General features: G+C 36.6%; 1 protein-coding gene across 5 annotated transcripts in view; it reads left to right on the top strand.

Moving 5' to 3' along the window:
• Window positions 1–8,747, top strand: part of LOC126374347 (protein dead ringer) — a 150,971-nt gene extending 142,224 nt beyond the window's left edge. For 3 of the 5 annotated variants that reach the window (XM_050020949.1, XM_050020946.1, XM_050020945.1), the window contains 6 exons: window positions 1,306–1,489; window positions 3,452–3,593; window positions 4,148–4,355; window positions 4,970–5,141; window positions 5,439–5,665; window positions 5,985–8,747. In XM_050020949.1, the coding sequence (XP_049876906.1) occupies window positions 1,306–1,489; window positions 3,452–3,593; window positions 4,148–4,355; window positions 4,970–5,141; window positions 5,439–5,665; window positions 5,985–6,112 (1,061 nt within the window). In that variant the 3' untranslated portion in view covers window positions 6,113–8,747. The remainder of the gene's footprint in view (window positions 1–1,305; window positions 1,490–3,451; window positions 3,594–4,147; window positions 4,356–4,969; window positions 5,142–5,438; window positions 5,666–5,984) is intronic. The other 2 variants (XM_050020947.1, XM_050020948.1) reach the window with 2 other exon arrangements.
• Window positions 8,748–17,047: the final 8,300 nt, after the last annotated feature.

Raw genomic sequence — 17,047 nt, 5'->3', positions numbered from 1 at the left:
ACTCCGCACGATTATATTTTTGATCAACATACGGAAATTTATTACGTACTAACAAGATTGAATTATTGCTTATTTATCATTCGTGGGAAGTAGGCACCATCTGGCGGGCCAACAATTTGCCAATTGCTCTAACAAATTTTGCGTTACGAAATGGGCTTCCTTCGGCGCGTCATCGTAGCCGAATTGTAAATCTCGCGAACAATCTGCTAAGAGCAAACGGGTCGTCTTCCACGCGGGCGAGTGTGCTAAATCCGTCCGTCGTAAACGCGCGATCTGACTCGCTCGCGCACTCGTAAATCATCTATCGTGCGATGCGATGCGATTCCTCACACTGCGCACTTTACTGCCCTTACGAAGTACGCTGTAAAGGGTTTACAACCGCAAATAGAGTCGGTTTACGCAATATCTACAACGTGATTAACACGTTTCCTTATGATTTACGTGACGCGTTTCCGTTTTATTTAAATATTTCCCTTCAATATATTATTATGTTTATTTTCATGTAGGTAATAATGCCTTTACTTGAAATATATTTCTAGGAATTTGAATGTCTGTTTGCTGCCATGTAACAGTTGGTTTAAGCGGACGGTATACAGGGTGTTAGTGACATCGTAACGAATACTCAGGGGGATGATTCAGGCCATGATTCTGAGTTAATATCAAGTGGAATTTTCCGTCGCAAAATTCATGATTTTTTCTTAGTTTTTTTAAATTATTTTCAATTCTATACTTTTGCGATGAAAAATTCCACTTGATATTAACTCAGAATAATCAGCTGAATCATCGCCCTCAGTATTCGTTACGATGTCACTTACACTCCGCACAAGTACATACTGTAGCCATACAAGTAGGTATGGGTGTTAGTGACATCGTAACGAATACTGAGGGGGATGATTCAGACCATGATTCTGAGTTGATATCAAGTGGAATTTTCAGTCGGAAAATTCATGAAAATTTTTGTTTTCTTTTAAATTATTTTTTGTTCCATACTTTTGCGACGAAAAATTCCACTTGATATCATCTTAGAATCATGGTCTCAATCGTCCCTCAAAGTTTTCGTTACGATATTACTAACACCCTGTATAGGTATATATTCCTACAAATCATAGGTAACCAAGTCCAACCAACAAATAATTTAAAGATTTCTCTACAGCGAAAGCATTCAAACAGCATAAAATACCAAACAAAACCGAAACAGCCTTTACCGCCACGATAGTCCTAACTACCGATTCAGTCTTGTGCTTACATTCTTACAAAACAATCATAAGTTTAGCAATATTAAGTTTAACAATCTCATTGTTCCAGGCACTCCGATAAACCGGCTGCCGATAATGGCCAAGTCAGTGTTGGACCTGTATGAGCTGTACAATCTGGTGATAGCCCGGGGCGGGTTGGTCGAGGTCATCAACAAGAAGCTATGGCAAGAGATCATCAAGGGATTGAGACTACCGTCATCTATCACATCTGCCGCGTTCACACTGCGCACTCAGTGAGTATCAAGATATATGTTTTTTATAGTTTGAAATAACAAACGGTGTTTTTAACCCACAAGCATCTTGAGGATATTCAAGCTGAAAATCTTTTATTTCAATTGAAGAAGAGTACTTACAAATAATAGCAATTAACAGCTGTAGTTAGTATGCCGACATAAATAAGTAGATATTTGCAATAATATCTTGCTTACTTCACCACAGATGGAAGTAGTTAAAATTCCGTTATTGTTTTTAGTATCTACAGAAGATAGCACTATTTGTACGTACAGTTACAGAAATATCTAGAATGTTCACATGAATTCAGCATTGTAAATGCTTAATGATTAATAAGTTGTAGCAAAGTAATGTGTGTGGAAGTGTGTCGACCATAACATGAACAGATTCATTGAAATTGCTTTGTCATTTCTTGTAATCGAGAGCAAAGTTACAATAAGCAATGCATTTAACACCTCAAAATAGATGCTTAAAGTTATAGTTGTCGTAAATGCTTCCACGTCTTCCGACATCGTTTTATGCTATCGTAAGTCGATGAAATGTATTGGATTGTATTGTGTCCGTTTAAATCTCGAGCTGATCTGGTATTTTGGTAATAGAGAGTTCAATAGGCCATGTGTGGTCCCATAGAGGGTCAGGAGCCGCCGATCCATATTTTAAGCCTTCTCTTTGTATCGTCCATTTAAATTCTCACGAGGTGGAGACAAAGAGTCCATCACAATGCCCCGTACGTGAACGTCCGACGCGACAATATGACAACTTCATAATTAATAACCTCTAACTCATCTCAGCCGATATAATTTCTCATTTATCTTCGGAGAGTTCCTTCACCTCGTCTTTTGTCGGCCTGCATAAAGGTGGCGTACATTTCTAATTCAAACTGTGCACCGTTACGCACGACGCGTGGATTTTGAACGCAACATCTGCATTATGATTACAATCTGCTTGTTTGTGACTTGCTACAGACAGTACTGGTACGCTGTTAGCTCCAGTCGGAACTTCACAGAATACAGATTTGTGACACCCATTTGGAAAGTGTATAGGTACTTACTTATTTCGGTAATATTGTGATGGCTTCCGATGCAACGATTCGGGCACGGTGAACGTTCATAAAATTAGACTGGTAATGACGAATGTCGTATATTTAGCTTTCACATTTGACAGTTTATGAAAAGGTAGCCGCGTTTTTATGTCGTCGGGCGTTCAAAGTTCCTTATTGTATTCCGTATTAAAAATGTGAGCGCTTAATATGAGTGATGGTAACGAACGGTTGACAATATATGCTCGAATAAAATTGACTCTTCATAAGAATAGGATTAAGGACGTAACAGGCGTTCTTTTATGTGGTTGAAAGATAGGCTTTTGATAATAATTGGGCTTGAAATATGATTTATAAGGTTGTCATGCTTCGAGTACATTGACTTACAGACATTATTATATCGCTTTGGATACTTAAAGAGATTGAATGGTGACATCCAATTATAGTAATCTTCTGATTTATTATTAAATTTATACTGTTCTTAAAACTATTATTATCTTTTTTATTTTGTTCCACTAAGTACCTTTACCGAAAAGCCGTTGCATTTAGTTATGTTCGGGTAGAATAAGTACTATTTGTCAACATCTATCAGAAAAATACTCTATCACAAAAATACTAAAGAGTTATTGGCCCTGATATTCTTACTTTAATACCTTCAGGTATTAGGATTCGGTGTTTAAACGAACACTCCAACACATTTATTCATTCTTTCTTCTGTGTAGCGTTCTATATACCCTCTATCTTTGCATTCATACATAAACTTACACCTGTAAACCTGTAATCCCTAATGGAGTGAGCAGAACCATAAGTAATTAAAAACAACTTGCAGCCACTGTAGATATGAAGGCCTAAGATGGATATGATGAACCTTATAGTGCCAAGGGTCAGCCTATCGCCCATAACAATTATTAATTTATCTTTCCAGGTACATGAAATACTTGTACGACTATGAATGCGAGAAGAAGAACCTGTCTACCCGCAGCGAGCTGGACGCAGCCATCGAAGGCAACAAGAGAGAGGGCCGCCGCGCCTCGGGCCAGTACGATGCTCAGGCCGCGCTTGCCATGGTAAATATACAGATAGACTAGTAAGGGCGTAGAACATAACATAACATAAGCTCACGACTAGGGGTAGGAAGAGGTACATCCATCGTAAGATGACCTGAGTATTACTCACACCCCACTGAGCTTTCTTTGGACCAACGCGATAGGTGATCAAACCAACTGTGTTAGTAAAAACTGCACAAAAGTTAAATGAATAACTCATTGCTGCAAGTCTGCTACCGGGGTTCAAACTGGCACTCCCCGTTTGAGAAGCAAGCCGGTGTACCACAGCACGAAAATTTCAACTAGGGCCGGATTTGATCCCATCACTGTTATCAAGCCGCGACGAGCATATTAATCATCATCTTTTCTTCTAGCTTCAATGCGGGATTGTGGTGTCTGGGTTCGTAGTAAAATTGTTACCACAGACTTACCGGCTGTTGATATGAGTCAATAGGCAGGACCGCTGGTCTTGTTTGACCTCTGGAGGAGTTCACAACTGAAGAATAGAAAACTTGATGTTTAGTAAAAAGTAGTCGGTATCGGATGTTTTTAAACTTGTTTTTTTTTTCTTCCAGCCTCCTCTAAACAGAGTGCCAGCATCATTAGCCCAACTATCCCAACACATGCAGCCGCTGTCGCTATCCCTGGGTGGGGGAGTAGCGGGGGTACCGCGTCTGCCGCCGTTACCGCCGCACGCGCCGCATCTGACGCAGCATGACCTCGAGTACAGGGTGCGGGAGTACATGAAGATGATTCAGACGCAACGCGAGCTCATGAGGAATGGTGAGTACGCTGTCTTTTAAGTTTGGAATAATTATCAGATTTGTAATTAGAACTTTCCCGGGTTCGAATCCCGGTGGGGACATATTACAAAAATTACTTTGTTTGATTAGGTCATTACAGGCTGATCACCTGATTGTCCGAAAGTAAGATGATCGATAGGCGCGTTAAGCCGTTAGTTCTGGTTACTACTTACTGATGTAAGTATGTAGTCGTTATTTGATCCATATCAGGGGCCTTTGGCGCTTCATTAATAACCCTGACACCAGGGTTGATGAGGTTGGTAATCCGCCACACAACCCATACGATAGAAGAAGATTAGAACTTTGGTATTTCAAAAAAGATCAAAATAGGGTTCAAACATCTTTCTGTTAATGACATATTCGACCCTCTATCATCAGACCCTTTTCTTTTGACATCTGAAGTTCGCGACCTCAGACAACTTCTGTCTAATACTGATACATCAACTTTTGTCGTGTCTCTAGGCTCGGAATCCCCTACATCCAACGGCTTAGTACCGATGATGTCGCCTTTCGCTTTTATCTGATCTATACCTACCATTACGCTCCTCATCACCTCAATGCCCTAGTCAACTTCTGTCTAGACTGATACATCAGCTTTCCTCGTGTCTCCAGGCTCAGAATCCCCTCCAGGCGCCAACGGCCCAGCGCCGATGATGTCGCCGCGTGACGCTGCCGCCCTCAGTGCTATCGACGTTTCTCGCCTGACTCTCTGGTCTCTCTACAACAACAACAACAACAGCCCGCAACCGGACCTCGAGCCGCAACGGTAAGTTGGACATAGTTCTTGAAGTTGCTTTGGGAACTTGAACTCATCATAAACATCCAGTTTAGAATCTGTTTTGAACAATTTTGCACGAATTAGAAAGATTACTCTTTGAAATATTTCATTTTGATTAGTTTTACAGTTTTCGGACAATTCTCGTGATATTATGGGACACTTATTTTTTTAGTATCGCTTATCGCCAGTCCCAGAAAATATTTATGATAACTAATAGTTTGTCTGCTGTTTGTCTACGCCCAAAAGTTTAAAAATACTCAAAAGTTCCCGTTCTTTCTCTCGCAGAGAGGCCCTGAATCTAAGTGAAAGTCCAAATTCAAGCGTGAGCGGCAAGCGCGAGGCGTGCCGCTCCCCGCCGCCGCCAGCCAAGCGGCGCACGCCGCGGCCGCAGTCGCCGCCGCGCCCCGAGCCGCCGCGCCCCGCCTCGCTGCCGGCGCACACGCAGCCGCAGCTCAACGGCGGGAACACCGCTAATGGCGTCAACGGCGCCGCTTTTAAGATTACTACTAGAGGTGAGTTGGTTATCTAACCCTATTTATTATAGGTAATCCTATGCAGACGAAGAGGCCTACCTATACCTATATGTTACCAAAACACATTTTTTGCAAAGAACATTTCATAACTAACATTTTATCAAAGAACACACCCTAATTTTCCAGTGAAAAGCTTTACAATGATATATCAGTACCAATAACTACGATACCAGAAAAGCGTCGTTTCAAAACATTCTCTGTTAACTGGGTAAACTTTTGTCACAGCCCCATGACTACTAGTCGCTGAATCAAATATATTTATCAATTTCCGTTTTCTAATACTTACGTTCTTTCCCAGGAGACGCGACAACCGGTGACCAGCAGTTGGTAGTGTCAATAGAACTCAATGGAGTGACATATGAAGGCGTCCTCTTCCCCTCACAGAGTGGCAATGGACAGAATGGACACAGGCAGATGGTCTCTTAAGCCTGCACATCCCTGCTTTGAGGATTCCTATTGTTTTATAGATATTTCAGTCTCGATGTATGGAGTTTTGTTATGACTTGATTTTTGTTACGAATTGTACTGGAATAGTTTGGTAGATACCGTATTCCTTGTGTTAAAGTTTCTTTAGCGATTGAATTTCTCTCGTTTTGACAAGCATGGTAGTAAAGGAATTATAGAGAAAGGGATCGTTTGTGCTTCTATGCTGTTCTGGGAGCAAATAAAAAACATAGAAAACATTCAGCTGCTTGTCTTCCCGGGCATGTCGTAAAAACCGACAGAGGGATTGTGTCCTCTAACATGATGGACTAATGTTACGGGCGATAGGCTGATCCCTTATCACCATAAGGTTCATCATATCCAGCTTACGACATCGTATCAACAGTGGCTGCAAGTTGTCTTTGATTACTTGTGGCTCTGCCCACCCCATTAGGGATTACGGGCGTGAGTTTATGTATGTATGTATGTGGATCGTTTGAGAAATTTTGATACTTGGCATTATTAGGTCTACTTGTACTAAGTAGTAGGTATATTAATAGACGTGCATTTGTGAGTAGTCGTATTAAAGTTGGAATGTATCCGGGACTGAAAGTCGCATCAAACCGCAAAGTATTTTCAACAATTTATTCGAGCTACAGAAGTACAAAAATCTTTCATCATAAATTCATCACACAATATTTCTAGTTATTTCGCGTTTTTTAAGTTTTTATTATCATTTAATTTATAATCTAACACATGACGTCACTGCCTTGGTTGAACGCGGAATTATTTGCGGAAAATAATTTCCTTGCGTGTTCTCTAACGGATGTTTTTGTATGATAATTTTAATTATTATTTTTTATAGTGTCATGGTTGATATGACAGTTGTAAATATAGATTTTTTTACGTTATTTATAATTTGGATATGTCCGTTGTGTGATATTGGACCGAATGTTTGCCGCTGAGTTTTATAAAGTTGTATATTTGTGTAAATATGTCGTGTACAAGTATGTAGCAATGAGTTTTATATGCCGTTATGAATGTTTGTGATTTATCTAGGGTTCCGTAGGTGTAAATTTTAAATAACGAGACAGTATTGGTTTTAGTTTGTAGGTATTTATAATAATGACTTTTGAATCATTGCTTTCTCTGTTCAAATCATTACACGAGAGACCGTCTTATTAAAAATGTAACTTTAAGTAAGTACATTTTAAAATGTGAATTACTTAAATACTTACTTATAATACTTCTCCTGTGGCTACTTATAAATGCTATCAGTAGATAATGACAATTTACCAGTCATATTGTATAATGATGCTTGACTTTACCCAGTAGAAGTGTAGGTATGGTTTCACAGATAACATCTTTGAAATAAAAAATATGCATGTAGAACAAGAAAATGTTGGAAATTAAATGAAAAGAAAAAAAACATGATGGCTGACTCAAAGATGGCGATCTATATTTAAATACAAGAAAATGTTTTTTAAGCATTTATATAATATATTCGTATATAATTATAGGTGATAGGTAGGTCATCTGGTAATAATACTTATAGTTCATCCTATTGAAGGCTAGTCTTGTGACGACTTGTTAGTCTGCCTACTTTAATGGGACGTGAGATTATGTATGTGTATGTATGTAAATGTCCTACCAGGAGTGAAAATTAATTCAATATTATTATTTTCCAACATTTTCGTGTAAATTTGTATAAAGCGGTACATCGTGTTTTCAAAAACAGGGGAAAACATGTTTTTCATAAAGTTTGCATAGACGTAGAAACTTAGTGGCTCGATAATCTATTCAAAAGTTATTCAAACGTTGATCTGTTAAACGGTTAGTGAATTCTCGAATAGTTAAGCTATAATTGGTCACTTTATAATATATACTATCAAAATTATAAAAAAAATGAATTATCCAAAGTTAGGCAGCCTACTTAATATTGTAGTAGTACTGTGCACTATCAATGTATGCCATTTTTTAGTTGTATTAATATATTAGATTATATGATCTTAAGTTTTGTTATCACTTCTAAGAATATCATAAAATATCAAAATTTTAAAATTGTTACAATATACGGCCGTGCAATTTAATTAGTATAAAAAATCGATTCGTTGTTCCATTGCCAGGTTATAATCTTGAATTTATTATAAAATAAAAATAGTACATGCACTGTAACATAAAAAAAAAACTTCCTGGATACAGGAGCAAAAGGTCTCACATTTTTATTTCAGCTAAGTGCAATAAGCCATATTTGAAAAATAAAGTAACAATGCAAAAAAAAACTTTTCATGTAAGTTTTTAATACTTGTAGTTGTTGTAAAATATTTTTAATATGCTTTGTAAATGACTGATTTTAATTTTATGTATTAGATAATTTATAATTTAATTTTAAAGATTATAACTTGTAAAATTCAAATTAAGGTTTTAGAGCTACATGATATGGAGTAATGTAGAAGTAGGATTTTAGTACATTCCTGAAAATGTACAATACATTTAAGAGCATACTGGCCTATCATAGTACAGGCTTTAGGCCAGATATACGCGTATATAGCGGATTTCGTATTACACCAAAAATTTTTGATGTATTCAAATACTTATACATTATGAATAAATAATAATTATTATTGTATCATGAGAATGGCCTTTTTATTTCTTCTCTTTCTTAATAAGTAAACATTACGCAAAATTTAGTTTTTTTATTTGAGATTTTTTTTATTTAATTTTTTCTTTTAGAGATACGGCACACCATCTATCGTCACGTTTGGGCAAATATGCCAGGCGAAACACGGTTACCTACCTACTTAGTTCATCATGCAATGGCTGTATAATAACAGCAGTAAAATTTATATTGAAAAAGTGTACAGCATATTTATTACATTTTTTCTTAGAAATACTTGGATCATGAAATAGCAGTTGTAGATAATTGGTCTCTAGAATTGGATCGTGCACTAGGTTCAAGATAAATTGTAAAATTCTGATTACTAATTAAACACACACCTAAAAAGTAATGCAAAACATTTTCTTTTTCCAATATAATTTATTTATGAATTTTAATCGAGAAAAACGTAAAATAAGTGCGACAATTTCACACCGACGTCACAGTGTGCTTTTTCGTACAAATTCCATAGTAATTACGTGTTTTGACGTTTAGTAAAAAGTAACTGATTTGACTAGTTGGAAACTACCCTATTGACTTTGTAGTATTAAAATTTACTTTCGACATTGCTAATAAGTGTCGTTGTTGACTTTGTAATCATTTGTGTTTCGTGAATCGTATCATGCAAATGTGCTTCGCTAATAAAATAAAATAAGAAATTTAAGTTTCTGGTGCAGTTTAGTAGTGAAAAAAAAGACAAACTGGGACAAGTGTGATAACGAAATTGGACGCAAAATGAAACATTTTAGAGAAGGATTTAAAATCCCGGAAATAATATTGCCGCTGATTGCTCTTCAAAATGAAGGTAGGCTGTTATTTTTTTACTTTTTGTCATAGACAGTCGGTTCAGTTATAATTAGCATAGTAAATATATACGTTCAGTTAAAAGTCGAAAATAAGTATTAGGTATCAGTATTTCGTTGATGTCTTTTACATGGCTAATAGTATCAAGTTATTATGCGTTCTTTCGTCGGTCTGCCTGCAGACTAGATAAAGTTATGACAAAGCATAATTTTAACATATCTACAGAAATCGCTTTTTACTAAAGACGGAATTGTAAAACGGAATAAGAAAATAAAAATATTTGATTAATATCTTCTAGAAATGTAGGTACCTAATCACAATTATCTCTACTTAATTGTAAATGTTCTAACTCGAATAAAATAAAGAATACGCAAAAGTAATTTACATTAAGGTGATTCGTTTTCCATACAAAAGTTGATGCAGTGCTACAGGAAAACGGATAGAGGAATATTGTTATAAAACCGATAAATAGTAATATTTTGGTGTATTATTTTCGCAAACTAACAAAAATTTAGGGTCCGAATACGAGAAGTACCATATTTCAGACCCTCAATTTTGATCAATTCTACATTTGTAGTGGTGCAGATTACAGTGTATTTGCTGAGCGTGTAGAGGTGTCAATGTTAGTTTGTGTGCGTGATAGTTTTTTTTTTTCTAAAGGCTTTGACTACTTGACAAGTGTAATAGAATGTCAGTGACAATTTATAAAGAGATTTTGTATGAAGAGAATAAATATAAATAAAAAACTAAAAATACTACAATCTGAGAAAAGGAATATTGGAAAAATATTTTTGTAATAACGTATCTTATTTAAACATTTTTAAATAATGGGTAAATACCGTGTTTTAAAAGAGGACATATATTATAATAAAAAATCAATACATAAAATGAAATGGCTGTATGGGCATAGTTCCCTTTGCCTTACCCTTCGGGGAAAACCAAATCAAAAAAGAAGTTGTTGCATTTGCCGGCCTAAATAGTAGTCATTTATAATTAATTGTTTTTCCATCCAACATACAGATTTATTTATATTCTCTTTGCCGCGGACTTTTTGGTGGGACCGGGAACGGGAAGGTTGCTTTCTTCATTGAATAATCTAAATAATCAATACGAAGTGGTGTTTTGTGGTTAATGATCACATTAGTCGGAAAACATTCCCGATAGTATTATTAAATCGGAATATTCAATAAACAAAGTGTACCTATCTATTTTCGCTTTGCGCCAACAAGCCGCTTACTTCGTTTGGGGTTCGGAGTAGGAGTCTGCTCCGAGGGTGGGGGCTTAGGTTTCATCATTTCATTAATCATCATCAAGAAAAAAAAACACAAGACATGGCTGTATGTTCATAGTTCCCTTTGCCTTGCCCTTTGGGAAAAAAAATAAGATACATTTTGAAATTCTTATGTATAATAAACAAACATCACAGACATCATGACAGATCTAAAACTAACGAAAATATTTTTTCTATTTGACTTATTTATGAATTTTAATCAAGAAAACGTGATAATAAGTTCGACAGCAACCAGTTCAGGTCCCCGAAACAGCCCATTTCAGGCCGCGTATATATGGAAATACTACTTCAATACGTCCCAGCCTCGTCTTTTTTTAACGTCCTCGTTATAAAAAGACGTCCTAACCTGAACTAACTAACCTAACAATAAACACCACGCGTAAATATATGTCCAGAAATGCGCTGTGAGTCGTCTGGACTGGGCGCGAAAACAACATAGAATTCGATTAGGTGCTAAGTGTCCCGCATGCTATCACCAGCTGTCACTGACATACGTATGAAGTCCCGCGGATTTTATTGGAACTAAATGACAAGTCATAATAATTATATGCGGATACTGCGACATCAGCGCCGTGCTTGCGGGACGTCCTGAAGCGCTATTACATCTTTCAAACGCGATGCGACAAAGTTTGAACCGACGCAATTTAGGAAAAATCTACCTTATTATTACTGTACTGTGATCGTTATTTGTAAAATCATACAATACATATACACAATTCTTTATACACAATATAATTATTATGACATATTGTGGACTTTTCGGTATACCTACAAAAAAGGAACAATTCAACCATACGTTGTTTTGTTATATCTCAATGGGCTCAGGCAGCGTTTTCGCCGAAAGCTCCAAGTCGGCTATATTTGTAACGATAATTATGTTTGACATTCATCATCATTTTTGAACCATTTTATACAAAAAAAATACTTGTATAAATTATAAACCCATGAATCACTCTACTCATTGGTGAAAACCGTATGAAAATCCGTTCAGTAGTTTTTTAGTTAGCCGCATGTTCACTGATGCGATTAATGCCTGTTAGAATTTTACAAAATAAAAAATACGGAAATTACGGAAGGTACTTTAGTGCAAAGTAAATTATTGTATACTTAATTATAATATTATTGGTAAAAGTGATACTTTTTGAAAATTCCGTAACAAATAGACGGGTTCGCCAAATTCAATTGTAAAAAAAAATACAAAAAGTAAAAACAATTAAAACATGCAGTTGGGTTTGAACCGTGAACCTTAAGAATGGCGGCTACTGCTTTACCAAATGCGCCATTTAGAAGTTAGAAATAGACTTCAAATTATGCATCTCTTTTAATAGCTAACCTAGTTCGCATGTGTGTGTGACAGCTTCGTGTTTGTACACAAATTGAAATGACACCAACTTTTGATGCAATGTTTCAATATGATATCTTCAGTAATTTTTTCAAAATTGTAGCTTAACTTAAAGATAATGTATGTAAGATTTCGCCACCTAACATTTCACTGGGTCAGAACTCAACACTAAACGAATAAATGGAAAAAAATACGAAAACTGCAGAAGTAACGCCATCTACTGACGCAGCGTTACCTAGCTGACTGAAACACATCACCTCTTTCTCAAAAGTTCTAAAATTGTCGACAGTGCCATCTATGTGTCAATTTTAGAAACTTTATAAACAGCAACAACATCAGATGCGCGTCATCTATTGTCATTACTCGGAACTTTTATAATAGCGCCATCTGTGTAAATATCGCGGTACTGTAGCAACTACTAACTTTCTTAGTACCAAGCGTTACGGTATAAGAAGTGGTACTCAGATAAATCGTTAGATGGCGTTGTAGACATAATTATGGAGAAAGCTGAATAATAATAAAATCAACAGGTCGCAGTGGCACCTGAGAACCTATTGAAATAAATAATTATGGTATTAAGTAATTGGACAGGTATGTATAGATTTACCAACTTAGAGTTTTGATAAAAGTTTGTAAGGATACTTGTAATGAATACTTACATACATAGAGTTTGCGGATGAGTTGAGTACTGGAGTGCAAAGTTGAAGTATGAACTATTTGCGTGGATATACTTGTATGGTGCGTGTTTGGCGCTCACTTGGCCCTTCCAACCTTATTCTTCTATTTCGTGACTTTAATCTAACACTTAATACGATCCGTTACACATATCATGACGTTTATTAGGTACCTATGTTGTTCAGATCCGTAGCCAGAGTTTGCAGCTGAGTAAGTAATATTTTTTCTTGCTCGTCGGGTTACATACCTTGCGTTCGCGCATCGCCGTAGTGCGCGTAGGTGGGTAAGATATTGTGGTGTCAATTTTAATTCTTCTCCTTCTATCGTGTGTGTTGTGAGGTGGAGTACCATCAACCTCATCAACCCTGGTGTCAGGGTTACTATTGAGCCGCCAAAGGCCCCTGATATGGCTCATGTAACGACTATTTACTTACATCAGTAAGTAAGGATCATCTTACTTTATTTACAATCAGGAGATCAGCCTGTAATATCCTAACCAAACTAGGGATCACAAAGTGATTTTTGTGATATGTCCCCACCGGGATTCGAACCCGGGACCTCCGGATAGTGAGCCCAACGCTCAACCACTGGACCACGGAGGCCGTTTAATTTTAATAAATCGATGTTTTTAGTTTTTCAATATGGCGCTAACGTGATTTTCATTATAACGCAACGATATTTTTAGCGTCTAAACTACTGCAGATTCTCAACCTGTATAGCCGAGGAAAAATGTCTGCAAGAAAAACCTCGGTACAAATCCCTATAACTTCTTTAAAAATGTTATGATACAATTTTAGTAATTTGGCTGCCTAATACTGGTTGTCAGATTCTTTCTTCGTACGAGTAACCATATGGCAACCTTTTTTTTGTACAAAATTCCGAGGTCTTCTTTTCAAGGGAAATAGGCGTTATCTTCCGTAGGTAGGTATTATACGTATAATGTGGGTACCTATGCATGCTCTGAGCTTATATGTAAAGCATGTCATATATACCTATCCATCAAAGCAGGGGTGCAAAATTCAAGACGTGTGGTTTCAGGTTCGAGAAGTTCGTGGGATATGGAGGTAGCAGACATACCGATCTACTTTTTTGAGTTGATCAGCTCAGTGAACACAGAGGCTGTACCGTGAGTGTTGAGGGACAACGCGCCGCGAGAAAACAATTGAATAAGGTAAGTAATTGTTTTTTCTCTATTTAATAACGGTCTCCGTGGTCCAGTGGTTGAGCGCTAACGATCCGGAGGTCCCGGGTTCGAATCCCGGTGGCGACAAATCATAAAAATCACGTTGTGATCCCTAGTTTAGTTAGGACATTACAGGCTGATCACCAGATTGTCCAAAAAATAAGATGATTCGTGCTTCGGAAGGCACGTTAAGCCGTTGGTCCCGGTTATTACTTACTGATGTAAGTACGTAGTCGTTACAAGAGTCATGTCAGGGGCCTATGGCGGCTCAGTAATTACCCTGACACCAGGGTTGATGGGGTTGGTAATCCACCTCACAATCCACACGATAGAAGAAGAGGACTTTATTTAATTTTCTATCTAATTATATTATATCAAGGATTTTTTTGTATTCATAGCACTCATCCGCGCTTAGGGCATGGGCTTAAAGATAATGGTGCTAATTCCTGTAAATACCATCTAATTTTATTTTAAGTTATATCGGTCATTTTCTTATCCGCCGAAAAGGAAAAGGACGGGTAATCGACAAGCGTAAAATTTATGGAACACGCGTCAATTTTAAGGACAAACCGTCTAAAAATTTTACATCAGTCAATAACCCGACACAGGTAAGTAGACAGCACGTCAAACGGATTGCATACCAGCGACATAAATAAAGTGAAGATGTATTAATCAGTAGGACTAGTTCAAATTCAGTTCTTATTTACAAAGAAATCATTTCTTTGGAATATTAGGTGGCGTTATAAGACAAATTAGTTTGTTAGAAGCTTTCTCATTTTCCCGCTGCATTGTTTTAAAATCAGAGGTTAGGGTCCATGGCCGAAAAATAAATCAGTAGCTCTGTAATTCATTATTTCGTATTCTTTAATTTCTGATTTTTTTTTTGACGTGACTTATTGTAGATTTGCCGCAGCAGGCATTAACTACTTGGCCGGATTTAACTTCTGAAAATACAAGATAAATATGCGATTTTCTTTGTAATCTCTTGGAGGTCTTCCTTCTCTTTCTTGCTATTGTCTTCCTCATTATATTTATACAGGTTGTGAAAAGCAGCAGCACTTTTAGGCATTTTTTTTATAATTTTAGTTTTTTCACTTATTGTATATTTGTCGCAGATGGCATTAACTACTTGGCCGGAGTAGTTTTAGGCGGATGAGACGTTCGTTATGTGATAAATGACGATTCAAGTTGTAACTGTGTTACTTACTGAATGAACATATTTTTGAATTTGAATTTATTTCGTTAAAATATCGTTTGGGCGTTCGGCGTCCCCAAACGTAGGTACGGTCACGAGCATTAATATGTATACACTTTGGTACGATATCACATTAACTTTTTTGACTAATTGAACTAAGTCTCACTAAATGTCAAATATGTTAGTGTGACAGACTCCTAAAGTGGGTACATTATATTGCTCATGACTGTACATGGTCGTGTAACATTAACCTGTTGAGGTGGTTGTGTTATTATCTCAGTTAATTAACGTTGATTAACTCCCGTCGCGTATAGTATATCTTAGTTTATATTGTTATAGTGCGAGGATAGATAATATTACATTTTATACATATCTAAAACAATACTAAATATGAGCAGAATAGTGTGTGTGAGAGAGAGAGGAAGAAGAAGAGAAGATCTATAGAAGAGTACGGTAAAAGAAATTTGGAAGGCACGTTAAGGCGTTGGTCCGGGTGCTAGCCCAAAAACCTTCGCAAACTCATACTAGAGCAGCGTGGTGGAGTACGCTCCATACCCCCTCCGTTCGATTAGAGGAAGCCTCTAACCAGCAGTGTACAAATCATATGTCTAAAAATAACTGTTGCTTGATATTTGGATCAAATTATGTATATAAGTAATATTATGTTGCTATCTATATTGCTTCTCCTTACTTTGATCAGAATAATAATGGGTGGAAGATGTAATTCTGCCTGGGTGTAATAAAAAGGGTCATCATTTATAGGCATCCGAAAACAAAGATAAAAAATGCAGTTATCTGTTATGCGTGAAATAAGAAATTTAAACGAAGGAAAATCTTTACAGCGACATCTATATTGTTTTTGGTACGTAGCCTAGAAAGTTCCTTATTGCGGAGTGATTTCAAGTACTTAATTTTGACAAGGGTAAGGGCGAGTAAGTACTTAGATATTATTTATTGATTTATGCTCCGTTCATATTGCTTAACCAATCCGCTAGCTTAAAATAATATGAGGAATTTATAAATAAATTATCCCGTTCAATCTGTTAATAATAAATTCGTTATTTAAAGTTGAAGGGAGACCAAAATTAATCATCGTTAATTTATTAGAAACGATTGCTTATTTGATATTTAGGCAACCATCACAACGTCACGTGTACGTATTTTTAGACGTGACTGTAATGAGAATGATTAAGTTGATTATAAGAACATTTTTCCCACACAAATTGAAATTCCCGATCCCATATTTTTAGTTAATCCTTTAACACACTTGTGGACAAAAAAACGATTCAAGTTCTGTTGGCGGGTTTTTAATACCTAGCTGTTAAAAATAATTATTATATGCCAAAAGGTATAGGCATGCAGAATCAGAAAATAAACAAAAATATTATGAAAAATAATTGATATATAAATAATATAAAACTTGAGTCGATTGTTTTGATCACCAGTGTATCATTTTATATTTAGCTCCTTTCATAGGAAAATTCCTGAACCATCCAAGAGGAAATGGACCCGTCAGATCATTCATTTACCCCTCAATTAAGCACCATCTCAAATCGCCGGTTGTCAGGCACGCCATCTATAAATAACTTGAGTAACAACCGGTTACAATCACATTAGCGTTGATGTAAACACTGCGGGGACGTCATACGTTATCGTACAAGTCACGTATAACTAATATAACTGTAACTATATTAACATATTAATGAATAGTGTTGAAGTGAAGGAATTAAAGTGGTTAAGCAAACATTTTTCCCTAGGGCGGCGTTAGGGCGGGCGGGGAGTGGGGACTTTT

Source organism: Pectinophora gossypiella, chromosome 17, assembly GCF_024362695.1.
Source record: "Pectinophora gossypiella chromosome 17, ilPecGoss1.1, whole genome shotgun sequence".
Classification (NCBI taxonomy): Eukaryota; Metazoa; Arthropoda; class Insecta; order Lepidoptera; family Gelechiidae; genus Pectinophora; species Pectinophora gossypiella.
Note: the sequence above shows the minus strand (reverse complement) of the source record. Positions and strands in the feature narration are given on the sequence as shown.